Source organism: Peromyscus leucopus, chromosome 3, assembly GCF_004664715.2.
Source record: "Peromyscus leucopus breed LL Stock chromosome 3, UCI_PerLeu_2.1, whole genome shotgun sequence".
Lineage (NCBI taxonomy): Eukaryota > Metazoa > Chordata > Mammalia > Rodentia > Cricetidae > Peromyscus > Peromyscus leucopus.
This window is the reverse complement of record NC_051065.1, coordinates 54,778,371-54,803,572: the sequence shown is the minus strand read 5'-3', so window position 1 is coordinate 54,803,572 and position 25,202 is coordinate 54,778,371. Positions and strand designations below refer to the sequence as shown.

General features: G+C 38.6%; 1 protein-coding gene across 3 annotated transcripts in view; it reads left to right on the top strand.

The window, feature by feature from the left end:
* Positions 1–25,202, top strand: part of Exoc4 (exocyst complex component 4) — a 754,883-nt gene that overhangs the window by 48,500 nt on the left and 681,181 nt on the right. For all 3 annotated transcript variants that reach the window (XM_028866155.2, XM_037203667.1, XM_037203668.1), the window contains exons 4-5: positions 8,137–8,321; positions 19,157–19,266. In XM_028866155.2, coding sequence (XP_028721988.1) covers positions 8,137–8,321; positions 19,157–19,266 — 295 coding nt within the window. The remainder of the gene's footprint in view (positions 1–8,136; positions 8,322–19,156; positions 19,267–25,202) is intronic.

The following is a 25,202-nucleotide window of genomic DNA, read 5'->3' as shown; positions in this document are numbered from 1 at the left end:
GTTGCATGAGCACAGTAGGAACTATTATTAGTTTTTAGAGCTTTATTGGAGGGAAAGATGGGTGGTGTGAGGGGGTGGGGAGACAGACCTGGCAGAGGGAACAGAGAGAGGAAACACAGAAAGAGAGGTGCAGAGAGAGAGAGAGCGCGTGGGGGTCTTTATCAGCTTTTTATGGCGGTACGTAGTCTCCTGCTGATGACGTAAGGCGCCAGACAAGACCTCGAGCTGTGCACGTGCAGAATCCTAACAGATTTACCTTTTATACTTCATATCTCTTATGGTGTTATAGTTTATTAGTAAAAATATTCCTAATTCATCTGATGCAGTTAAATACGCAGAGCGGTGTTGCATGTGTGAATATTTAGCAAAGTGGGAATTCATTAAGGAAAGGTTTTAGTACAGATTTCAGGAAGAGGATACTCTTCAGAGTTATATAAAGGATACAGTATTTTACAATAGTACTATGATGTCCAGATACCCCAAAGTTTTCAGACTTGCTCCTGAAATTATTAGGTTTATCAGACTAAAATAATAATAGGTAGAACAGCTTTCCAAATGTATTTACTCAGGAATAATATTTATTCCTGGCCACACATGCTTTGACAAATCACAGGCACATTCAGGGAGGCAAAGACTAGACCTTTTCAAGGTTAAATTAGGAAGGTTATCAAATTTGTTTCAAAACTATTGTCAGCTCAAGTCTGTAAACAGGTAGTAGCTGGACAGGAGGTTAAGCAAAAGTATATTTTGTGTGTGTGTAAAGTTGATGTGCTCCTATGCAGATTGTGGTTTTCAGAGTCTTTGTAATTTTTTTTTCCATTCTTAGTACCTTTGGCCTCTATGCTTTGTTAGAGTCTGGTATAAATGACTTAATTGTGGGAGAAACTTTGCTTTTAAAAATTTTATCAAAAGTAGTGCTGACAAGGACTTCTATTCCTGAAACTTCTCCTTCCCCATTGTGGATGAGCTAGTCACTCACACCAGCAGGATGATACACAGCCTAAGACTAAGAGTGAAAAGAAGATTACAAAGACTCAGAAAACCACAGTGTTGCACAGGAGCCTATCAGCTTTACACACAAAAGAATACTTTTGCTTAACCTCCTGTCCAGCTACTGCCTGTTTACAGACTTGAGCTGACACTTCTGTAGTTAGTGATCCACCATTTAGGGATAATAGATAGAAGCCTTCTTAGCCTTTGGTGTGCTTGCTAGACTGGTTTGGGTTCCAGTACACCCCTTTTTGAAAAACAATTGTTTTTCCATGTCACTTTTGCTTTGTTTGCATGTTTCTTTGTGGGACAGCAAGATTTTTCTTTGTTTCTACCAGTTTTGAGTCTGGCGATTTTGACAGGTTGAAATAAGCTAAATAACCAATATTTGATCATTATGACCTGTGAAAACAGTAATATCTGAAACTGTTATCTTTAAAGCTTTGTTCAGTTGCTCTTTTTAGTTCCTGTCTGATAAATATTTAAAATTTTTCAAATTAACTGCAGTAAGGTAGAAGCATTTGGAAATAGAAGGATGTAGGATTCTTGGTCTCACACTTAGAGGTGTGAACCAGGGCATCTCCACAGGGAGGCCTGGAGGTAGATGTCTCTAGCCATCTACAGCTAGGTGGACACTTGGGAGTAAGGGTCCGTTTAGAGGGATGAGGGTGAAGGCTCCTGCTTCTCTTCTTCTTTTCTTTTGCTTGCATCTTAATTTCTTTTAGAAATAGTTGATAATTTCATATACCTATGCAAATCTCTCCTCACCCAAATTAAAAAAAAAAAATCCTTTATAGCATTTCTTTAATGAAGTTGCTAAGAATGGCCAACTTCAAAGTGTTCCTTAAAATGTTTCTACTGATTCACAACAGAGCACAAAAATTAGATTTTTGTTGTTGTTGCTTAAAAGTTTAAGGGTTGCTGAAGATAGTCAGTTACTATGAAATAATCTCAATTTGATGTTAGCATCAAGAACTGAAGGTTCTTGATGCTAACATCAAATTGAGAAATAAAATGTAGGAAGAAACAAATGGCCATGGCAGTTATTTGTTTATGGGTACCTGAAGAGGAAAATTCCAGTGGCCTGAATAAGTTGAATGGAATATTAACCTCCAGCAGGACTGTCTCAAGCAGTTTAGCAGGAAGCAGCCTCAATCTCCAGTTCGTTTGAGTTTTTAAGGTCAAAACCCACAATTGTGATACACAGAAAGGCAGCTCTGGACATCTGCAACAAGCAAGCCTTTTTACAGAAGCAGAGAGATAGCAGTTAAATGGTCAGGCAGTTAATCTTTAGCTGAGTGAGGGTCACATTTTATAGGAATTGAGGTTTGGTCCAGAGACTAGTTTTACCTAAGATAATTTTCACTTAAAAGTATTGTTAGGAATATTTTCATGAGATGACATAGCTATAGTTAAGTAGCTCACTACATACTCATTACAAAGACCTTATTTTTAGTAGACATAGATGTCACCAACAGGCAGAAGATTTTGAACTTTTGGTTTGGTAATTGTATATTTGGACTGTGCTAGGTGAGTTGACCATACTCCAGTGGTAGGCCATGTATCTAAGAACATTTGAGCCCTTGATGATGGAGAGGGGATGGAAAGGATACAGTGTTGGGTGGGAAGGGAAGCAGGGTATATTTGGGATGAGTTCAGAGATGGAGGGTGAATATGATCAAAAAATTGTACAAAAATTTCCAAGAAGTATTTAAAATGTTTCTTGCTAGTAGTACCTTTTTTCTTTACTACAATGTTTATTTAAAAATATGTAAGAAAACTTCAAATCTTTTTAGTTGATTCTTTTCATTATATAACAATCCAACTTTAAGAAATGATGTGATATGTTAGAGAATTCTAGGAGTTTATTTAAGACCGCTTGATTATAAATATACAAGATCGGTTCTATGAAGTGATGCTTAGCTATTTGCTAATTATCTTCATTCTGCATGTTGTCTGTCTAGTTTTATAATTTTAATACATATTTGTAACATAATTCTGTGTTGACTGCCATACTTAGGAACCCAATTTTGATAATTCTACCCTCCTGAAGCCAATTTGTTTTTGTGTCTTTTAATATAGCAGTATCTTAAATTCCTGTTATTGCTTTATTGATACGTTATTTGATAAGTGATCCTAGTCAACCCACTCCCTCAGAGGCCCATATCCTTAAGACCTCCAGCCTGTGGTACACTCTTGAGTGGTAGAAATATCAGGAGGTGGGGCTTGGTAGAAATACATTATTAGATCATGGGATGAGGTGCTCTGGAAAAGAGTATTGGCTTCTTAGCTTTGTGAGGTGAGCAGGTGTCCCCTTTTTTCATGCTTCTGCCATACACATGGTGCTACCTTAAGCCCAGAGCAATAGGATTTTGTCAGTAAGAACTGAAACTCTGAAACCATGAGCCAAAATAAAAACGGATTCCTTGCAAGTTGCTTATCTCTGATGTTCTGTCCCTGTGATGGGAAAACTGACTTACCCAGTGAATTTATAACATGGCCATTTTCATGACCAAGGCTAATTATAAAAGGAAGCTTAAATTGGAGGCTTGCTTACAATTTCTGAGGGTTAGATTAGTTTATGATTATCTTGACAGGGAGCAGGTGGTAGGGAGGCAAGCATTGTTCTGGAGTAGTGTGGGGTGTTTACCCATCAACCCCACAGCTTCCCAGAGTTTTCTTGAGTGCGAGCAGCAGGAAATATTAGATAGAAGGATTTATTGCAGAGAATATTGCAGAGATAAACAGATAGAAAATAAAGGATAGCCTCGAGAGGGCCTGGAACCTATTCCAACGGGCCCTGACTGTCTCTGCCCCAGGGTTTTTATAGAGACGCCAAGGAGTGGAGCAAAAGACCTCCTCCCCCAGCACAGCCAAGTGCAGACCATCTCAGACACCTGCACTCAGGCCCGTGGTCCTGATCACCCTCTATATGGACCTGCTGGGTAAAGCCACGAGGAACCCGAGAACGGGCTCCCACAGAGTAGTATCTGTGTGCTCACATCTGGTACTCAAGTTGCAGGCAGAGAGAGCTGTTGAATCCTCAATGCTTAACCCCAATGACACTCCTTCTCCAACAAGGCTACACTTACTAATCCTTCCCAATAGTTCCACTAACTGGGAACTAAGCATTCAAAGATATGAGCTTATGGGCCATTCTCATTCAAACACCACATTCCACTCCTTGGCCCCCATAGGGTTGTAGTCATATTATAATGCAAAATACTTTCAGTTAACCTTCAAAAGTCCCCATAGTCTTCCATTTTCAACACTATTTCAAAAGTTCAAAGTCTCCCGTGAGACTGAAGGCAATCTCACAGGGGAAAAGCAGCTTACATACTTCCAACATACAGTGGCACCTAATGTACAATACCATTCCAAAAAAGGAGGAAAGGGGGCATAAAGAGGAAATATTGGACAAAAGCAAGACTGGAATCCAGCAGGACAAACTCCAATTTCTCAGAGGGTTCCTCCAGTCCTCCACTCCTTCTAGCTTTATTGATTGCAATACACTTTTCTCTCTGGGCTGCTTTCACTTACTGTGTACAGCTCTCTTTGGCAGCTACCTCACTGCAGCTCTGTCACCTCCAACAATTGGGGGCTCCAGTGTACTCCAGATTTCACCTTCATAGCTGGTCTCTCTGGGCCTCCAGGTAGGGACTCCCTTGTCACAGGTCTGGCCTTGGTGGCTTTCTTTGACTGGGGAGGAAGATTATACAACCCATTTCCTATACCCTTGATTCTAAATCTAGAACCACCTGGCCAGTACAGCCATGTTCTTCTGCTTGCTGAGGCTGGGACCTGTGCCCCCTCCTTGAATAACATTTGCATAGCTTTCCTTGTTGTTTAGGCCTAGGAAATACCTCAGACCTTTTCTTTCCCCAAATTTCAGCATTAGCTGGGTCTGGTCTTGCCCCAGAGGTTACCACTCTCTTTCTTTCATTTAGCATCCAGCTTTTCTTTAAACTTCTTATCTCCTTGGCACAAGATTTGGTTCCACCATTATACTTCGTTGTGCTCCTTTTCTCCTCAAACTGTACATTTTGTATTTCTCTTTGTCCTGTTTGCTCCTTTTCATTGTGTATTTGCATAAGAGTGATCACTACTAATCCTGTAACACAGTCAATACTAGGTAGGCTGCCTTGACATTCCCTCTCCCAAAGCCAGTATTCTAAAACTCTTCAATTTAGGCTCCAGCAGATTTTTAGGACAAAGGCAAAAAGCAGTCACATTCTTTGCCAAAATATCATAAGAACGGTCTCTAGGTCTGTAATATTCTTCTCCTCTGAAACCTCTTGAGCTGGTCCTCCATAGTTTACATGGCTCTCAGCACTACGATCTTCCCCATTAATCCCTGCTTAAAGCATTCAGCTGCTTTTCTAATCCAAGGTCCCCAAATCTTCCATATTCCAACAAACATCAGCATGGTCAGACCTGTCACAGAAATATCCTAGAATAGGAGGGAGCATTGCGGCAGGCAGGCATGACATTGCAGAAGTAACTAACAGCATGCATCTGATCCACAAGTTGCAGGCAAGGAAAGAGTGAGACTGATGCTGTTGTGGACTTTTGAAACCTCAATGCCCACCTACAGTAACATACCTCATCCAAAAGGACCACACCTACTAATCCTTCCTAAGTAGTTTCACTAACAGGAGACCAAGCATTCAAACATATTCGCTTATGGGGACATTTTCATTCAAATAACCATAGAGACTATTCTCTATTGTCTTTTTTGTTGAGGATTTCAAAGTTCTAAGTTCTATGACTACCCTTGATTTTGTGTGTGTGTGTGTGTGTGTGTGTGTGTGTGTGTGTGTGTCTGTGTGTCTGTGTGTGTGTGTCTAAGAGGGAGGGAGAGAGAGAAAGAGAAAATTATATTTGGTTTTAAGGAAACAAAGCTTGTGTAAATGACTACAATGGTGTGCTGAAGAACACTTGCTTAAATGCTGTATTGAAACACCATGTAAATCTATGCATTTTCTCTATCCTTATAGTAAATAGGGACTGTTAAAAATAACTCCTGTGAACACTGATGGCTAGGCATGGTATTGTTTTATCTGAAGTTTAAAAATTTTTTTGATTGTCTTTGGAAGTTGCCTTGTTATGTAATTTTGTATTTGGGAGATGAATTAAATCCTTTTCTTGCGAATTCCTACAAGCGAGTCAAGTGTGGATGTGCAGTGGGTAGTTTTTAAGCTTAAATATTTTGGCTGGATTTAATTACCTCAAGGGATAAGGCTATATGATGGACCAGTGGTTTACCAAATTATTTTTTATTTTCTGGATCTAGATGTCACTGAAGGTTAATGCATCCTCTTTTCTTCACTAGAGACTTGAGTTAAAATCCATTTAAGGGCATGAGTATAAATGAATTTGTTGTTTTTCCTCCTTGGGGACACTTTGGTCATTTTATGAGTCTGCCTTTCCATTTGGAATTACTGGCAGCCTGCACAGGGCCCAGGGGCTGTCATAGCAGGGGCAGTTGCAAGTCAGTGTGAAAATGAATGGGCAGGCTTCAGAGGGCAGAGCTGGCCCAGGGCTTGTCAATCTTCCACTCCATGATTCTTTCTTGCTTTAACTTAAAAAAACTTATTTACTACTGACATTTGATTATAGCACATCACAAAACAAGTGATGTGTTTATAGGTGGGCCATTGGGCTTTATTATTATTTTTAGGTCATTTTGGGATGGTTTGTATTTGACAGCCACAGAGCTTTCTGTATTCATTGTCTACAAGCTCCCAGATGACTCCATAGACCACTGTAGATCTGTGATTAATATTTTGATTACCAATGCATTTCATGACTTTTATTAACTATTGCTTTTATATGAATGATTTAGTTTTTAGGGTCATATTTATATCCATAATCAGGTTTAATGTGCTACCCAGTTGTAAATGGTGCTATTATTGCCTTTAGCTACACCTATCTGAAATATTGAGAAGCAAAACCTAAGTAGGGAATAACCATAGACCTTAGTTCCTCAGGGAGCTGGGGTGGTTTTTTTTTTCCTCCTTCAGGCTTAGCTTGCATTCATCTTTTTTCCCCCTTCCTCATCTTCCTCTCCCACCTTGTAGCCTTCAAGTTCCCTTCACCTTTTGCCCCACTCCTGAGTAATAATAGAGTATGCCCTGTACCTTTTTCCTTTCAAAATATAAAAGAGCATTATCACATAGAGAAAGAATTGAACTTACACAAAGAAATGAGATCATACCACTTGTGCTCCTCTCCACCTCCCAGTTATCACTTCAATTTTTAAAGTCAGTTACTTTTGATTCCCTGTCTTTCAACTTCTCTATTATAGGCATTCCTGTACAATTTGATTCATTCACTCCTTCTTGTCTTTAATATCTCTTAAGCCATCTTAAGAATATCTCCTTTGTACTTTATCTTCAGTTCTCCATTTCAATCCCCTCTGTTTATCAGATTGACTCAGGCTATCAAGAAGTCATGATTGCTACTTCTTACCTGTAGTATGCATACCAAAGTACATTTATGTCTATATGCGTGTGCATATGAGAAAAATGAGATAGCTAGCTTGGTTCTATATAGCTACGTATGTGACCTTGGCCAACTGAGCTCTGTCTGGCTCATGATTACCATAAGAAGAAGCTAATAAAATGTTTATGCAGTGTGCCTTGACTTAGTGTTAAAAGTTGATTCAAGCCCGTGTGGTGGTTCAGTGCTAGGGAGCCTAAGGCAAGAGGATTGTGAGTTTGAAGCCACCTAGGGCCACATAGTTAGACCCTGTCTCAAGACAAATAACCCAAACTAAAAACACCTCCCCCCCCCAAAAGAACTTGATTTCAACCATCAGTATTTGAAATTCTAGTGAAAACATGAATTAATATAATTATTTTACATGTGTACTTGGACAAGCAATGTGTATGACAGTAAATAGTACCTACAGCTTTGCTGTGGTGCCTTACATGGCTTTATGTATTCTTTTATCAGGTTTTCCTTTTATTTTTGTCTTTTGTTCTATTTATCTTAGCAGAACCTTAAGGGCCATACTAGCTTAATCCACATGCTACTCTGCAGAGTCTGATATTGCATACACAGTTCTCAGGAACTCCCATTCTTTCTAACTTAAGGTTTGCCTAGACTCTAGCTGTACTTACTTGGTTTTCTTTCCTGTTTCAGGTGTCAGCAGTGGAGTCTTTGGAGGGCCCACTGCTCCAGGTAGAAGGACTCAGTGACCTCAGGCTGGAACTTCACAGCAAGAAGATGAACCTGCACTTGGTTCTCATCGAGGAACTGCACCGGCACCTGTACATCAAATCCACTAGCCGAGTTGTGCAGCGTAACAAAGAAAAAGGGAAGATGAGGTCGGTTAAGGAGCCCCTCTACTATAGTGTCTTGTGGCAGTGACATTATTTGAAGAAACATACTTTGTATTCTAGAATATTATGATATATTTTCCTTATCCTGTAATGTACTCTCTCTCTGAACTCATGGATGCTTTTATAATAGCAAATATGCCATATTCGGAGAGGCTAACATCAAAGTTTGTTCATTCATTCATTGTATATTTGTTCTGGTCCTCTTCTGTAAGGGTGTGTAAGAAATATCTCCAGTGGGCCTGTTATATATGGATCAGAAACACTCTTATGCTCTCAGAAGGAAGTGAAAAAGAACTTCTTAAATTGAACAGTGAGGTCAGCAATAATAAAAATTACAGAGATATATGAACTGAAGTTCTAAGATTTACTAGAGTCTTCTCAGCTTTAGCTAATTCATTTTGGAATAGCTTAGGAGAGATTTGAAAAAAACTTTGATTCCTTGACTGTTTGTAGCACAGCCCTATTTTTAACAGTCTAGGTAGGCTCAAGAAAGCCATTAAGTGACCTGGTATGGAGTAAGGCTAGATCTTAAGATAGTAGATCATTAGAGTTATATGGTAACTACACATAATGGTTGTCCTTCTGGCATTCCTAGAAAGAAATGTAAGATCTTTTCAGAAGGTCTTTTAAGCACTATCTTCTGATATACATGTTTATGCCTTTTCATCCAGCTGTATACCAGGAGAGCACTGGAATAGTACATGCTGGGAATGAAGTCTTTAAAGTCCTATGTTGTTTGAACAACAACAACAACAAAGACATCATTATGTGTGATGCTTCAGTATAGCCAGAGACTCAGACATCAAAAGAGAAATTTCTACTTCTCTTTAGCAGATGGGTCCTAGACAAACTACTAAGCGCACAAATTGAGCAAATGAGTATGTACTCCAGAATTAGTTCAAGGCTTGTAGCCGTAAGTTTTCTCTGGTCCTGCCTAGCCCTGTGGTCCCTCAGCTGCTTATAAAATAAACGTTCAGAGGCTTAATATTAATTACCAATTCATGGCCTGTGTCAGGCTTCTTGCTAGCTTATAACTTAACCCATTTTTATTAATGTATAGATTGCCACGTTGCCGTGGCTTTACTGGTCTGCTGGCATCTTGCTGCTCTGTAGGCGGCAGCTGGCATCTCCCCTTCCTCTCCTTTCTCCTCTCTGTATATCTGCTTGGATTTCCCAGCTGCCTCTCAGCTGCCTTGCCATAGGCCAGTGCAGCTTTATTTATCAGCCAATCAGAGCAACATGTATTCACAGCATACAGAAAGATATCCCATAGCAAAGGCTAGATGTAAATAGGGTAACTGTCAGTTAACTTTTTAGCAGTGTATTTACTGGGGTCAGTGTGAGTAAGAGAGCTTCTTTCCAGTGTCTGGTGCTGGATAAATAATAAAATAGAATCATTAAGCATCTTGTGTAAATGGCTGTGAAAAAATGATCATTGCTTTGCTATCTCAGGGGAAGGGTATTTATTTAAATAAACAAAGTAGGAAAAATTTGGAGATTTCAGGTTGAGATTTCTCAATAGATGTGTGAAATAGCCAAATAATTTAGATATTATGTTGTCAACTTGATTAGATTAATAAATGGAGTATTATTGGGATATACCTTTGAGTATGTCTGTAATAGTGTTTTCTTAGTGGGTGAAGTATTAGGAAGATTCATCCTGGTGGCATCCTATGGCCTGAGATTGATATATGAATATAAAGGGAGATGGAGAAAGATAGATGAGCATATGTTAATCTGAGATATGAAGAGTCCTAGCCACATGCTTTTCCATTGTGGTGCCATCTGCTACCATGCTTCCCCACCTTGTCCTGTGTGTCCCCCTACACCGAAGGACTGTATCTTTATAAACCACAGCAACAAGAAACTCCTTTTCCTTTAATTTGTTGTTGGCTTTTTTTTTTTGGCGGGGGGGTGGTTCTGGTTTTTGGACCAATAATGAATGTTCAAAACAACTTCCCCTTCCCTCCTTTAAGTCAGATGCATGCATTTGCTACTCTTGGTTTGGTACTTTGCGTTTGTGAATCATTAGGATAAATGAGTCTGTCAGGGTCTTGAAACATATTTGTGCTGAGTATGTTCTCTTTCCTCTGCCATTGTCTTACTATACTTGTCCCTGGAGAATGAGGTAACAGATGCAAGGAACCAACCCAAGATCTACCCAGCCTGGCTCAGAGTCACCAAAATATTTGCTTATTGATGAACGTTTCTGAGCTTTATGGTTATATGCAGCAAGCATGCAACAACTTGTGTGAAACAGTGTGCTGCATGAACAGAGACCATAAACAGGATAAAAACATGAAGTGTCAGAAAACAAAAAAGTAAATAAAAAAATTTAAGTCTTGTTTTAAAATATGTAAGAGAATTGGGCATGGTGGTGCACACCTTTAATCCCAGCACTCAGGAGGCAGGTAGATGTCGCTAGTTTTGTTTTTTTGTTTTTTGTTTTTTTAAAACTCTTTGTGGGCCTGCCACCCAGCTCCCAAATAAATACATGGAGACTAATTCTTACTTATGAATGCTTGGCTTTAGCTTGGCTTGTTTCTAGCCAGCTTTTCTAACTTAAATTTTCTCCTTTCTCTTCAACTACCTTTGCCTCTGGATTTTTTCCTTTCTTCTACATATCTTTCTTTCCTTCTTACTCTGTAGCTGGCTGGGTGGCTAGCCCTTGGAGCTGCCTTCTCCTCCTTTTCTTGCTTCTCCCTCTTCTCCAGATTTCTCCTATTTATTCTTTCTGCCTGGCAGTCCCACCTATCCTTTCTCTTCTGCCTAGCTATTGGGCAATCAGGTCTTTATTAGACCAACCAGGTGTTTTTGACGGACAAAGTAACACAGCTTTACAGAGTTAAACAAATGCACCATAAAAGAATGCAACACATCTTTGCATCATTAAACAAATCTTCCACAGCATAAACGAATGTAACACGTCTTAAACTAATATTCCACAACAGATCTCTATGAATTCTGGGACATCCAGAGCCATACAGAGAAACTCTGTCTTAATAAAGCAAACAACAACAATAAAAAAACCCAAAACAACTCCCCCCAAACCAACAAAAAACTAAAAACAAACAAAACATTAGCAAGAAAAATTGAATGATTGTATGTGTATGCCATGAGGTCAGCGGACAGATCAAAAAAGTGGATTCTCTGTTTTCACATGTGGGTCTCAGGGATTTAACTCGGTGCTTCAGGCTTGGCAGCAAGTGCCTTTACCTGCGGAGCCCTCTTGCTAGCCCAGATTTCGTTGTTTACCACACTGTTTGTGCCGCTTTGTTATATGGTAGGTCTATACCAATGGATAATCAGAGGTTCAAAAGTTGTGATTAGAATGCACATGAAGTCCTTTTTTTCTTAATTATATTTTAAAATTAGCTTATAAAATCATAGGTATTGCTTATAAAATGACTTTTCATACATCCTTCATTTTGGTTAACTTTCCCTCCCACTCTTGCATCTCCTATATCCCCTACTTCTATTTCGACTTAACACATTTCCATTCTAGTATCCCCATCTCTACTTTGATATCACATATGAAGAACTGAGATTTTTGTATAGGCTGTCAGCCAAAGCAGTAATATTTATTTATGCTCAGTGAGAGATCCTATTTCAAAAAATAGAAGGTGGAGAAGCAGTAGAGGAAGACATGGAATATCACCCTCTGGTCTCCACATTTGTGTACACATGGGTGTATATAGTCTACACATACACAGAGTAAAATGAAATAAATTTTCCTGGGTAGGGGGAGAGAAGGAGAAAAGAAGAAAGGAAGGGAGGAAGGGAGAGAGAAATAGTAAAAGTTCATTGGAAGAAATGAACAAATGGGAAGATTGCCATGTTTTCAGCACACAGATGTCTGCTCCATTTAAACCCAGTTGATGTGTTTGTAACTCACATCTGAAGTCTATTTAGAACAGTAAGTATAGCCAGGAGGCAGTGGCACACGCCTTTAATCCAGCACTCGGGAGGCAGAGCCAAGTGGATCTCTGTGAGTTCAAAGCAAGCCTGGACAGGCACCAAAACTACACAGAGAAACCCTGTTTCAAAAAACAAAAACACACACACACACACACACACACACACACACACACACACACACACACACAAAAGAATAAATATGTAATAGTTGTCCAAAACCACAAAACCAAAACCAAATGAAGAAAGGTTCTGGGGAAGGCTTTCTTTCTTGTGACATTAAAGTGTATTGTAATGCTGCTTGAAGCAGAACAGTACAGAATGAAAGTAGAAACATTGCTGGGACAGAGTTCCTAAACTTTAGTATTTACTTTTGGCTTTCATTCAGGTCAGTACAGGATGTAACAGGAAACATATTTAAAATACCTGGGTTGAGGTAATGTAGCTGTTGATTTGAAGAAAATTTATATACCTATCTTTTACATATAAAAAAATCCTAGCCAGATAGAAAAAAAGATTTATGTTAATGCCTATCAGGTTTTACCATATGTGTAGAGAAGGCTTTTCTAAGCAATCACACAGTTCATAAATAATAATGCTAAATAATTTATCTGTTTCAAAACTGAAAATATATTTTCAGTAAAGTGGAGCCAAAGTTAAAACATAGACTGAAAAAATATTTATTAAGGTTTATTGTCTATAGAGTGAAAATACTCCAGAGTAATGGAAGGGAAATGATGTAATTCATAGATTTAAATCTACATAGATAAGAGACATGATTAGAGAAATACACATTTGAGAATCAAATATGGCATTTAAACATAATTTAGCCAAAAAACATCTACAGCATGCCATCTTGGTAAGGGTGGAAGAAATGAATAGTTTTCTCTCTTTGGTTGAATATCCAACATGCCTTTTTGGAAGAAAAAAATTTATTCTTTCTTTAACCATGGTATTCCATTTTTAGGTTCAGATCCTACTTAAAATATTACCAGTTTCTGAAAATATATGTAGTGGGATATTCGTTGCAACATTATTGTTAAGTAAGAACAACATGAAAACCCACAAAACTAAGCTTGGTGCAGTAGAACATGCTTGAAATTCTAGCACACGGGAGGGGAAGGCAATAGGGCTATGCTGTCCCTGTCTCAAGAATGAAATGACATATATCTACCCCACAAAAAGGGAAACCCCAAAACCAACTTCCTTGCCCCCCATAAAACTCCATATACCTTTAATGCTCATCGCGAAGCATGGTTGAGTGAATTGCATATTTGTTTCATGTAACACAGCAGCTTAAAATGGATGAGAAAGGTCTCTATATGCTTGGTAAGATTTCTGAGAAGTACTATTGAACCTTTAAATCAAATTGAAAACAGCATTATTTATATGAGCAAATGTATCTTTACCATATAGGCATTAATATTTGTAGTTATCTAGAATGCTCCAAGAAGGGTTATGTGCAACATTCATTTTTGTGGAAGGTAGAAATGGGGAGTAAAGAAGCTTTTAGTGGGTTATTTTCTTCATATTTCTGTATAGAACTTTTGACTTTATCATCATATGAGATCATTGCAAAATTATTTGAAAGATAGTTCTTCCTTTGACACATTTGCAAAATTATTTAAAAGATAGTTCATCCTTTGACACATTGTGTGTATCCTAGGTCAGTACTTGCTCTGACTTCATTTCTGGTTTTTTTTTTTTTTTTTTTTGGTTTTTTCGAAACAGGGTTTCTCTGTGTAGCTTTGCGCCTTTCCTGGAACTCACTCTGTAGACCAGGCTGGCCTCGAACTCACAGAGATCCTCCTGCCTCTGCCTCCCGAGTGCTGGGATTAAAGGCGTGCGCCGCCTGGCCTGTTTTTTGTTTTTGTAGACAGGGTTTCTCTGTATAGTTCTGGCAGTCCTGGATCTCACTCTGTAGACCAGGCTGGCCTCAAATTTACGGAGATCTGCCTGGCTCTGCCTCCCGAGTGCTGGGATTAAAGGAGTGCACACCGCCACTTGCTTAACCTCACTTCTTTGCACATATTCAGATGTGCTGTATTGATAGAGGAAAACACTGCAGATCCCGTGAGTTTGCGATCTACTTTTGTGCGCAAGTGTGTGAGGAATGTTTTGGATTCCTTTGTATTGTTTGCTTTCTATTTTGTCCTTTTTATTTTTCCTGTTATATATCCATTTTGATTTTATCTTTCAATTTTCTTTTTATTTTCTCTTTTCTTAGATGTAATTTGCTTAGCTTTATTCCATTTTATATTACTATATCTTCACCCTGGATCTGTCATTTGAGGGCATAGCTCTCTTTTTTTCCTCAATATTTTTTGATTTGTAAACCATTCACTATTTTTTCTGTATTTTTAGCTACATCTCAAAACTATGTGGAATTACTATGGCAGTGATTCCTGTTTAATTATTTGGTTAAGATTTCTTACTCAGGGCATGTTATCTTTAATGGCTATTTTGCAACTCAGTCTGATTTAACCAACTTTTGTGAGGATTTGCTCTATGACAGCCATTGTAGCAGCCATTCTGGTTATAGAAGTGAATATATTAGTTATTGGATTTATAGTGTGTTGCTTTACTCATTCCCTTCAGTCTTTGGCAATACAATCCACCAAATGAGCTGGGCCTGTAAGTTTTGTAAGTAGTTGAACCTATATATACTAATCCAAGGATTAGCAATTACTAATCCAAGGAACAGAAATTAAAAACAATTGTTTTACAAGCTGGAGGATTTCTAACTGTTCTTTTAAAAAAAAATGAACAGTTTTCATGGATTTGAAAATCAAGCACATATTGAAGATCCTAGCAAGTTAGGTGGTTTATTGTGGCCAGAAAGTCTTTTGAAAAACTATAGTGGCAGTAAGTAATGGTGGCAGTAGGTTTTGCATGTGGGGTGGCGTAAGTTGCTGCATGGTTTTCCCACTCTGCACCATGTTGTTTATTCTGTAACCGAACCCATTTCACTCACCATATACATCAATGTGCATCAGTTAATGTATTGTGAGTGATTCTGAATGGATTAAAAATAAAAGTTATCATATGTATTTTAAAAAATAACTTCACGTTTCTTTCAAAATATAACAATTCAGCGCATTCTCACTAATTAGAATTTTCAAGAGAACAGTCTTTTACTTATTTTGTTTTCTAAAATAACTTACAGAGATTCAAAGACCTTTGAGGAAATTAATTAATACCTTTTCAATTTTGTCTCTGATGCATGGTGAGAGGAGGCCTTTTTTCTCTTTTGAAATGAAAACTAAGGTCCATTTAATGTGATATGCTGTAATAGCACCTTCTCTGCTGAGATTCATTTCTCTAGCCAGTAAATGAGTAGGTGTGGAGACTTTCGCTGGAATTTCTCAAACCAAGTCTTTCCATAGAAATCCAAGAGGAGTACTGGAGAGATGTCTCAGAGGTTAATAGCACTGACTGCTCTTCCAGAGGATTTGGGTTCAATTCCCAGCACCCACATAGCAGCTAACAACTGTCTGTATCTCTAAGATCTGATACCCTAACACAGACATACATGTAGGCAAAACACCAATGTACATAAAATAAAAATAAATAAATTATTTAAAAAAAATCCAAGAGAAGCTGGGCATAGTGGCACACGTTTTTAATTTCAGCACTTGGGAGGCAGAGACAAGGAAGATCTCTGAGTTCGAAACCAGGCTAGTCTACATAGTCATTACAGGACAGCTAGAACTCAAAAAACAAAAACAAAAACAAAAACAAAAACAAAAAAAAAAACAAACAAATAAAAATGAAGTCCAAGAGAAAACTAGAAATAATTCCCAGAGTTACTTGCCCTTTAATTAATGTTCACAGAGGAGAAAATTAAGGCCTAAGGGAAGTGGTGTGTGTGTGTGTGTGTGTGTGTGTGTGTGTGTGTGTGTGTGTGTGTATGTGAGAGAGAGAGACAGACAGACAGAGACAGAGACAGACACACATACACAGAATACACTACATCTAAATGTAATTTTTCAGTAAATTGGTTTTCTGAAATTTTTGTTCTTCTGGCTTTGATTATAAAGTTGGGCAGCTATGTTTTTCAAGGTAGCAAGCCATTTATTACCCTGTGTTTGTCAGAAATATACTTGTAGGTTTATACAGAGAAAATAATTGTAGATTGTGGTCTAAAGTGAATCCCATGTCATCTGTGTTGATAGAGGTATGCACAGTTACACTCTCAGTGTGTACATACTAGCATTCATGCACAGGCACTGCCATTACACTGTCAATGCATACATATCAACATTCATGAACAGGCACTGCTGTTAGACTCTCACGTGTACATACCAGCATCCACACCCAGGCACTACGTGTACTGTTTATTTTTAGAAATGACAGACAGTATTCTAGCTATACATAAGCTTCTATTTTCCCGCTCATTGGTATTTTTATTTATCCTGCTATATAAATAACTCCTCCAGGTCTTTAAATATTTATAATATATGTATATAATTTTCCTGTCATTTAAAGTTGAAATTAACTTTTTCAAAATTGCGCAGTAGCACTATACTCCTCAGTGATTACCCTGTTTCTATGGCCTGCATATCTGAGGACTAAGGAGGTATGCAAACCTCATTTTCTAGTTGGGAATAAAATACAGGTAGACGAGTTAGTTAAGAGTAAAAACTTGAGAATAAAAAGTGAAGTGGTGGTACATGACTGTGCTTTAGAGGCTAAGGCATAGTAGGACCTTGTTTAAAAAAATGAAAACAACTATGAACAACAGACCATTGGACATATAGTCTGCTGGATTTACTTAGGATGATTTAGGTAGTTAGAAACTTGATGTTTTCTATCCATAGAGAAGAGTTAATTGGAAATAACTATGCCAGTTCACTTCCCATTACCTATATACCTTAATTGAGTTTTACACTAGCCGGGAGTGATGGTGTCTGTTAGAGTGAGTGATGCTTGGTTTATCGTAGTCACACTTTTATTATCAGCACTTATCATAGTGCCAACCACTAACATATTACAGAAATTATCTGGATAATGACCCCTCTTACCTTGGTCAGTAAAAACGGAACAGTTAAAGATTGCCATATTATCCTGAAGTTCTAGGATAATGGATCATCATACATCGTCATCATAGACTAAAAGTAATATTACTACAAGTGATAATTTTGTTCTTTTTTTTTTTTTTTTTTTTTTGCTAGTTTTACTCTTTAACAAAGCTTTTTTCAAAGGTTTCTGAAATATTATTGTCTTTTTCTTAGTTAAAAATGCAGGGATAGCCGGGCGGTGGTGGCGCACGCCTTTAATCCCAGCACTCGGGAGGCAGAGCCAGGCGGATCTCTGTGAGTTCGAGGCCAGCCTGGTCTCCAAAGCGAGTTCCAGGAAAGGCGCAAAGCTACACAGAGAAACCCTGTCTCGAAAAACCAAAACCAAAAAAAAAAAAAAAAAAAAAATGCAGGGATATAGCTCAGAGGCAACATATTTATATAGTAGTAGGCATGATCTCTAATATTGTAAAAAGGGAGGAAAAAGGGAGAATACATCCAATATTGAAATCTAGTGCTTTGGTTCCAGAAGGGTCATGGGAAGAGGGTGCGGAAATATTACAATGAAGGAGGATCTAGATTAGTGATTCGCAACCTGGGTGTTGCAAACCCTGGGAAGGGGAGTATATCAAATGACTTTTTCACAGGGGTCACATATCAGATAATCCTGCATATCAAATATTTACATTATGATTCATAAAAGCCATTATGAAGTAGCAACAAAAGCAATTTTTTGGTTGGGGTCACCACAATATGAGGAACTGTTTTAAAGGGACGAAGCATTAGAGAGGTTAAGAACCAGTGGTCTAGATGTTGTTCCCAGTTGGATTTGTCCTCCTGAAGTCTTTCCAGTGGGCTTGGTCCTTCCCTTCTATTGTGTCTGTTCTCCCTTTAAAGAATTAGTTTGTGAGTGATCTGCTGCTGCTGCTGCTGCTGCTGCTGCTGCTACATTTTGGGCTAGAACAAAGTGAGAACTGTAGGTTGTATCCTTGGGTTGAACTTAGAGAAACTTCTGCAGTTCAGGTTATGTGGCTAGAGGATTCTGTTTCCTATGGCCAGGGTCCAAGCTGCACTTGCCTTGACAACCTTGAAAAAGTAATTGTTGTTTATAACCGTTTTTTTTTTTTATACTAATTTATTTTATGTGCATTGATGTTTGCTTGCATGCATGTCTGTGTGAGAGTGTTGGATCCCTTTGAACTGGGGTGACAGAAAGTTGTGAGCTGCCATGTAGGTGCTAGGAATTGAACTCAAGTCCTCTGGAAGAGCAGCCAGTGCTCTTAACCACTGAAGCATCTCTCTGCAACCTTCCCTCATTGTTTATAATCTTTATGTCATCTATAATCAATTTATTTATTTTAATGACTTTAGATGATGAACAACTAGGTTTTATTGAAAAACAATAATGCTGAATAAGTCTGTTTTAGAAATTATTTGTCAGCCTTTATTATAGTGATTCTTGACTTGTCAAAACTTATGAATCTACTTTAAAGAAAACAAAAAGGAGTAAACTCCTGAAAAGTAAGTAAAAACTGAACATGAAGAACACAAGTTTAAATGAAAGTTTAGTACTATTAAAGTCTTGTTTACTTACCTACCATGTCATGGTGTCACTTGAACTTTATTTAGTCGTAAGTAGTCTTCACTACAGCTACAAAGGAGGTCAGGATAGGTGCTTGGTATCATTTTATTGTAAGATAGTCATCTTACTATTTGTGTCAAATACTTGAGACTCTTAGAGGACATCTTCAAACCTCCAGTTGTGGCAACTGCTGCATTGGCAATGGTTGTATGAGGTGTTTGAAGTTGCAGTGTAGAGAGTTGGGCACTAATGGGACTTCAGTTAGTTTTGGAGAAAATGGTAACTGCTGCTTGCTTTCCCCACAGCTCTCATGGCAAAGATGCCTCTCCTGGTCCTCTTATGGATGTTACAAACATCCCTACTCCACGCAAATTCCTCGATGCCACTCAATATTCTGCTGCTGGCAGCTCAAGTGGTAAGTTATTTTTATCATGTGCTACAATCTTAGTATACTAGAAAGCCTAGGCAAAGACTAGGTAGCCTGTGATGTGCCCTTTGGGACTGTCACGGGAAATAGATATAAAACCATTGTCTGGACCTGTTGTGGTTTAGAGGGTAATAACTGGCAGTTAACTGGCTTGCCTGCAAATTCCAGCTGTGACTTCATTTTTTTTCAGTGGTACTGTTCAGTTTTCTAAACTTGCATTTGAATGCTCTTTGGTAAAATCTGTACTTTTCTTTTTGGTTATAATCTCTATTGCTTTTGTTGATATCAGAAGGCAGAAAAATAGAAATGAGATGCAGCCATATATTATGAACAAGACAGATAAGCTTCCTTTACAGTTGGTAATTGTCTCTTTGTAATTGTCCATGAGTACAGTTTCAAAGATGTTTCCTTTCTGGTACACCAACATTCTGGCCTTGAGGTTTGTAGACTGGCAGAAATTTATTTAATCCACTGCTCAGCTCTCCTTCTCTTACTGACATTTCCTTTTCATTTTTGTTGTGTATTTTTTTTTTCCAAGACAGGGTTTCTCTATGTAGCTTTTGGAGCCTGTCCTGGAACTCACTTTGTAGACCATGCTGGCCTTGAACTCCCAGAGATTTACCTGCCTCTGCCTCCTGAGTGCTGCCGCCACTGCTGTGTCTTTTTTTTTTTTTTTTTTTTTTTTTTTTTGGGGCAGGATTTTTCTGTATAGTCCAAGCTGGACTCAAACTTTGAATCCTTCTGTCTTAGCTTTCCAAGTGCAACTGTTTAGGTATGTGCTATTGTGCCTGGTGATAGTACCATTTTGCACAGACATCAGGCTTTATGGTAAGGTTGAAGGATGTTAAGTGCATGAATTGCCTCATAGCACATGTGCTTAGATAATATAAAGTCAAGGTTAACACACACTAACTTCAAGGGCTTATTGTTGTTGTTTGTTTTTACTCTTTTTTGGGGCCTGCCACCCAGCTACCAGCTGCTTCTTCTCCTTCTCCTTCTCCTTCTCCTCCTCCTCCTTCTTCTTCTTCATCATCATCATTATTATTATTATCATCATCCTGGAGTGATCAGACATTGGACAGCCTGGGAATTGAACCGGGTCCTCTGGAACATTAGTCAATGCTCTTAACTGCTGAGCCATCTCTCTCCTCTTCTCAGCTTATTCTTAATTATAAATATCCAGCCTTAGCTTGGTTTGTTTCTAGTAAGCTTTTCTTCACCTAAATTATCCTGTCCAGGTTTTGCTTTTGGGCTTTTATCTTTCTTTATTCCTGTATACCTTTTCTTTTCTTCTTACTCCGTGGCTTACTCTATAGCTGGGTGGCTGGATGGCTGGGTGGCTGGCCCCTGGATCCTCTTCCTTCTCTCATGCTCTTAGATCTCTCCTTCCAGATTTCTCCTTCTATTAATTCTCTCTCCTTGCCAGCCCCACCTGTCTTTTCTCCTGCCTCAACATTGGCTGTTTGGCTATTTATTAGACCATCAGGCATTTTAGACAGGCAAAGTAACACAGCTTCACAGAGTTAAACAAATGCAACATAAATAAAAGTAACACACCTTAAAATAATACTTCCCAACAGCTCATTGGCCATAATATATAGTGTAGTCTTGGGCAAGACGGCATCAAATATTCCACATGTTTACATACAGATCTGAGCAGAGTGTGGCTCAATGATTAAGGCAGCAAAAGGGCAAGGAGATGGAGATGTCAGATGGTATGCTATAGTCAGTTATTATAGCCTTCACATTTCTGCAGAGTAACCTCTAACTCGCATGCTAGAGCTGTTAGCAATTGGGGGGTTTAGTCGCTTTGATGATAGCCTCTCCCACCATTGCCATTTGTGTCCATTTGAATCCTACTAGTTTTACTTGGCTACTATGTAAGGGGCAGCTTATGTGTACTTGTGTAAGCCTTCTGATCTTGTAGTCCAATCTGTTGTTTTGTGATAAAAATGCTGAATGTATGCTTTTAATGAGTATCAAGTTAGGGGCTCAATGTTTATTTGCCCTTTGTTCCTTGAGGTGGCTCCTGACTGCCTTCTTATGGGCCTTTACTCCATTGTTTGATATGTTACATTGCATTGCTAGTCTTCAAGAGCTTTTGACTATAGGACTGCTGCATGTAACATGGCTCCTGTATCTTCCACTGGCTTCACTCTTTCCAAATGCACCTGTGCCTCTGTGCATATACTTAGCACATCTTGAGGAAATACCCACAAGTACTTTATTTATTTTTTTTTTTGAGCAACCTGGTATTGTTTGAATAAGATGAAGGAGTGTCATTTCATTGTATTTTTAAAGTTGACTGTGGGAAGACTTACTTGCTTCTGAATATAAAGTTTTAGTGGATTCTTCCTGAGTGGCTCAAACTTGACTCTTTGCAGAGTACAGCCTTGGGTTCACTGCACAGGGAGGTTTTCTGTGCCTTCAGTGAACCTTTGGGTTGGGTAGAAGAGGAGTTGATGCTTTCTGTAGACTCTGCAGGTACCCTCATGTAGTAGCCAAAGTCCTCAAAGTCTTTACAAGAGAGTGATGCTTATTGTCTCCTTTGGATAAATATTAGTTCATTGTTATTGAGGATTAAGCCTAGGGCCTGCCCCGTGCCAGAGAAGTACTCCACTGATATCATTCCAACTCTCTTTTTACTTTTTATTTCTGAGACAGGGGCTTGCTAAGTTGGATTGACAGGCCTTGAACTCACTGCAGCCCAGGCTGATTGCCTTTCTGAATCTCTTGCTGCATTGTTCCCCCTTCCTCCCAGTTAGCTGGGATTAAAGGACTTTGCCTCTAGTCCTAGTGAAAAAATTGAAACATTCTTATTAGAACTGTAGCTGTATAGCACTTTGAAATAATTTAAAAGAAGGCTAAAGAAGAATTGGGATTCAACTAGTCATTTTACGTAACTAACTGAAAGTTAGTTACTAGGACATGCTTCACTGAAAACAATCTCATTTAAGTTAGAGTCATTTAGGTTTGTGATCTTGATGTTTGTTACTTTTGCTATAGGAAACTATAAAAATTATTTTATGTTTTTTCTTTTGTTGATTTATTTAGTTTCCAATTTTTCTTAAATTTCTAACACTAGTTGTTTTTGTTACACTGTGCAGAGGTTTGTACTCAGTCCCCTTCACATAGTTCAGAAAGCTTTTCCTGTCATTCTGATACAGTGTTTCTTTTCTTTGAGCTTTTGATACTTCTATAAGGGTAGAGATACTTCTGTAGAGTCCAGAACTATAAAATAACATACAGACCTTTAGTTTTGGTTTGTATTTTATTTGCCTTTTTTGGAAATTGTTATTATTATATCTTTATAATTTTTAAGTAAAACATCCTACTAAGTCTGGTGCTGTGGGTGTCGCTCTGTGTGCTGTGAATGTGTTGCTCTGATTGGTTAATAAATTAAGTGCTGATTGGCCAGTAGCCAGGCAGGAAGTATAGGCAGGACAAAGGGAGAGGAGAATTCTGGGAACAGGAAGGCTGAGTCAGGAGTTGCCAGCCAGACACAGAGGAGGCAAGATGTAAAGATACCAGTAAGCCACGAGCCAAGTGGCAAGGTATAGAGTTATAGAAATGGGTTAATTTAAGATGTAAGTTCTAGCTAGCAAGAAGCCTGAGCCATTAGGACGTACAGTTTTAATTAACATAAGCTTCTGTGTGTGTATTTGGGTCTGAGTGGCTGCGGGCCTGGGGAAGGACTGGAGAAAACTCCAGCTACAGCCTAGTTATATTAATTTATGTCAATGTTGCTGAGTCATTGTCCAGTTGAAATAAAAATTATAATTGTTTATAAAGAAATTATAGGTCAGCTTTGTAAAATGAAAGTGCTATATACATTTCAAATAAGCCAAAAGTGCCAATTACAGCTTGTTACATGTGTTATTTTTAATAAGACCAATTTTACTTTCTGATGGGCATTTTATTCTGTCAGCTTCTGGAATTAACAATGTCATGTAGTGGAATTCATGTTCCCACAGTGACTTTTGTTGTTATTAGAAAACTCTGGAAGAACCTCATGCTGGCTTAAGTGGAGCCAGGACCATTGTGGAAACCACATTTGGAGATATGTAAAAGTCTTTCTCTTTAAAAGGATTTATTTCCTGGACTGTTTTGGATACTGTTGCCCTTATGACTTTCCTGGGTGGGAATGAAAAAGAAGGTAAAGTTATAATATTGATTCATATTAGTAATAGCCTAAGCTACGGAGTATTTATTGCCTACTAGGTGGGAAGCAATGTTTGAAGTGCTTTACTTGAATGACTGAGATGGGTATTATTAGTAGCTTCATTTATATACAGGAAAACTGAGGCACAGCAAGGTTAGTAATTGGTTTTAATTTTCCCAGCTGATTAAGAAGCATCTGGATTTCCATGCTGGAACTGAGTTTTTAAAATCAGTTTGCTGTTGTTGTAGATAAACAAGCTGTGCATTGTGTGTTTGTTTTCTGTACATAAACATGGCTTACCCAAAACAAATTTATTAATTATCTTAAAGTTTTGTAGGTTGGAAATATAACACAAGCTCAGCAGGTCAAGTGCTTACTGTATAAGGTCTGAGTTTGGACCCTGAACACCATCTAAAAGCTGGGTCCTGGAGCCAGCGGTGCTGGTGCACACCTTTAATCCCAGCCCTCTGGAGGCAGGCAGGTAGAGCTCTGAGTTTGAGAGCAGCCTGGTCTACAGAGGGAGTTCTGGTACAGCCAGGGTACACACAGAGAAAGCAAAGAAAGAATAAAAAGCTGGACACAGTAGCATGTATCCCCAGAGTGGGAAGAAGGGGTGTGGAGACAGTTAGATGCCAGGGGCTCACTGGCTAGCAAGTCTAGCCAAAAATAGCAAGCTCCAGGTTTAGTGAGAGACTCTGCCTTAAAGAAAGAAAAAAAAAAAAAAAAAAAAGGTGGCAAGCCATAGAAGAAGACACCTAATCTTGACCTCTGCCCTCCATGTGCACAAGCATGAGTGCATGTACACACACACACACACACACACACACACACACACACACACACACACACACACACATCCTAACATGAAGCTGGTTATCATGGTAAATCCTAGCACTCAGGAGGTAGAAGCAGGAGGATAAGGAGTTCAAGGTCAGCCTTGGTACATGGAAAGTTAGTGGCCAGCCCAGGCTACATAGTACTCTTAGGAAAAACAAAACAAAACAAAACATAACACATGTCTCATTGGGCCCAAATCAAAGCATTTACAGGACCATGTTTCTTATTGCAGGTTCTGGGGATTCTTTTTCCTTGTCTTTATGAGGTTCTAGAGGTGGTCACCTTTCTCCTTTCTCAAAAGCATCAATGGTGCTAGGTGACAGTTTTCCCTCTTGTATTTCTCAGACCCACATTTCTGCCTTTTTCCTACCCTTTAAAGGACTTCTGTGAGAGGACTGAGCTCACCTGGGTACTTCAGGCTAATCTCGATATCTCAAAGTCTTTAACTTTAATAATATCTGAGAGTCTCCTTTGCCATGTAAGGTGACCTACTCATAGGCCTTGCGGCTTAGGCATGAATGTTTTGGGGATCCATCATTCTGCTTACCATATTCTACAGAGCTGTTTTCTGTCTTAAGTTATCTTTAAAAACCAATGTGTGAAAAATTTGACATTTTTGGAATTCTATGGTGAAATCTTTTTAAGTCATTGCCATTCTAGTCCTTAGGACTCGATTAATCTGAATCACATTATTAAGAGATTGTACAAGCGAAGAAGATATACATTATGGAGAGAGTACATAAAATGTTACTAAGAACATATAAAAGCTTGGGGCTGGTGAAATATACCATAATAAAGTGCAGAAATTTTGTCTAATTTTTGGTTCAGAACAGCAAGTCTTTAGTGTCTATTTGTGGAGTACTCCACAAGTCAGCTGAGAAAGTAATAGACATTTTCAGCAGGGAATTTGACATAGGCTCTTAAA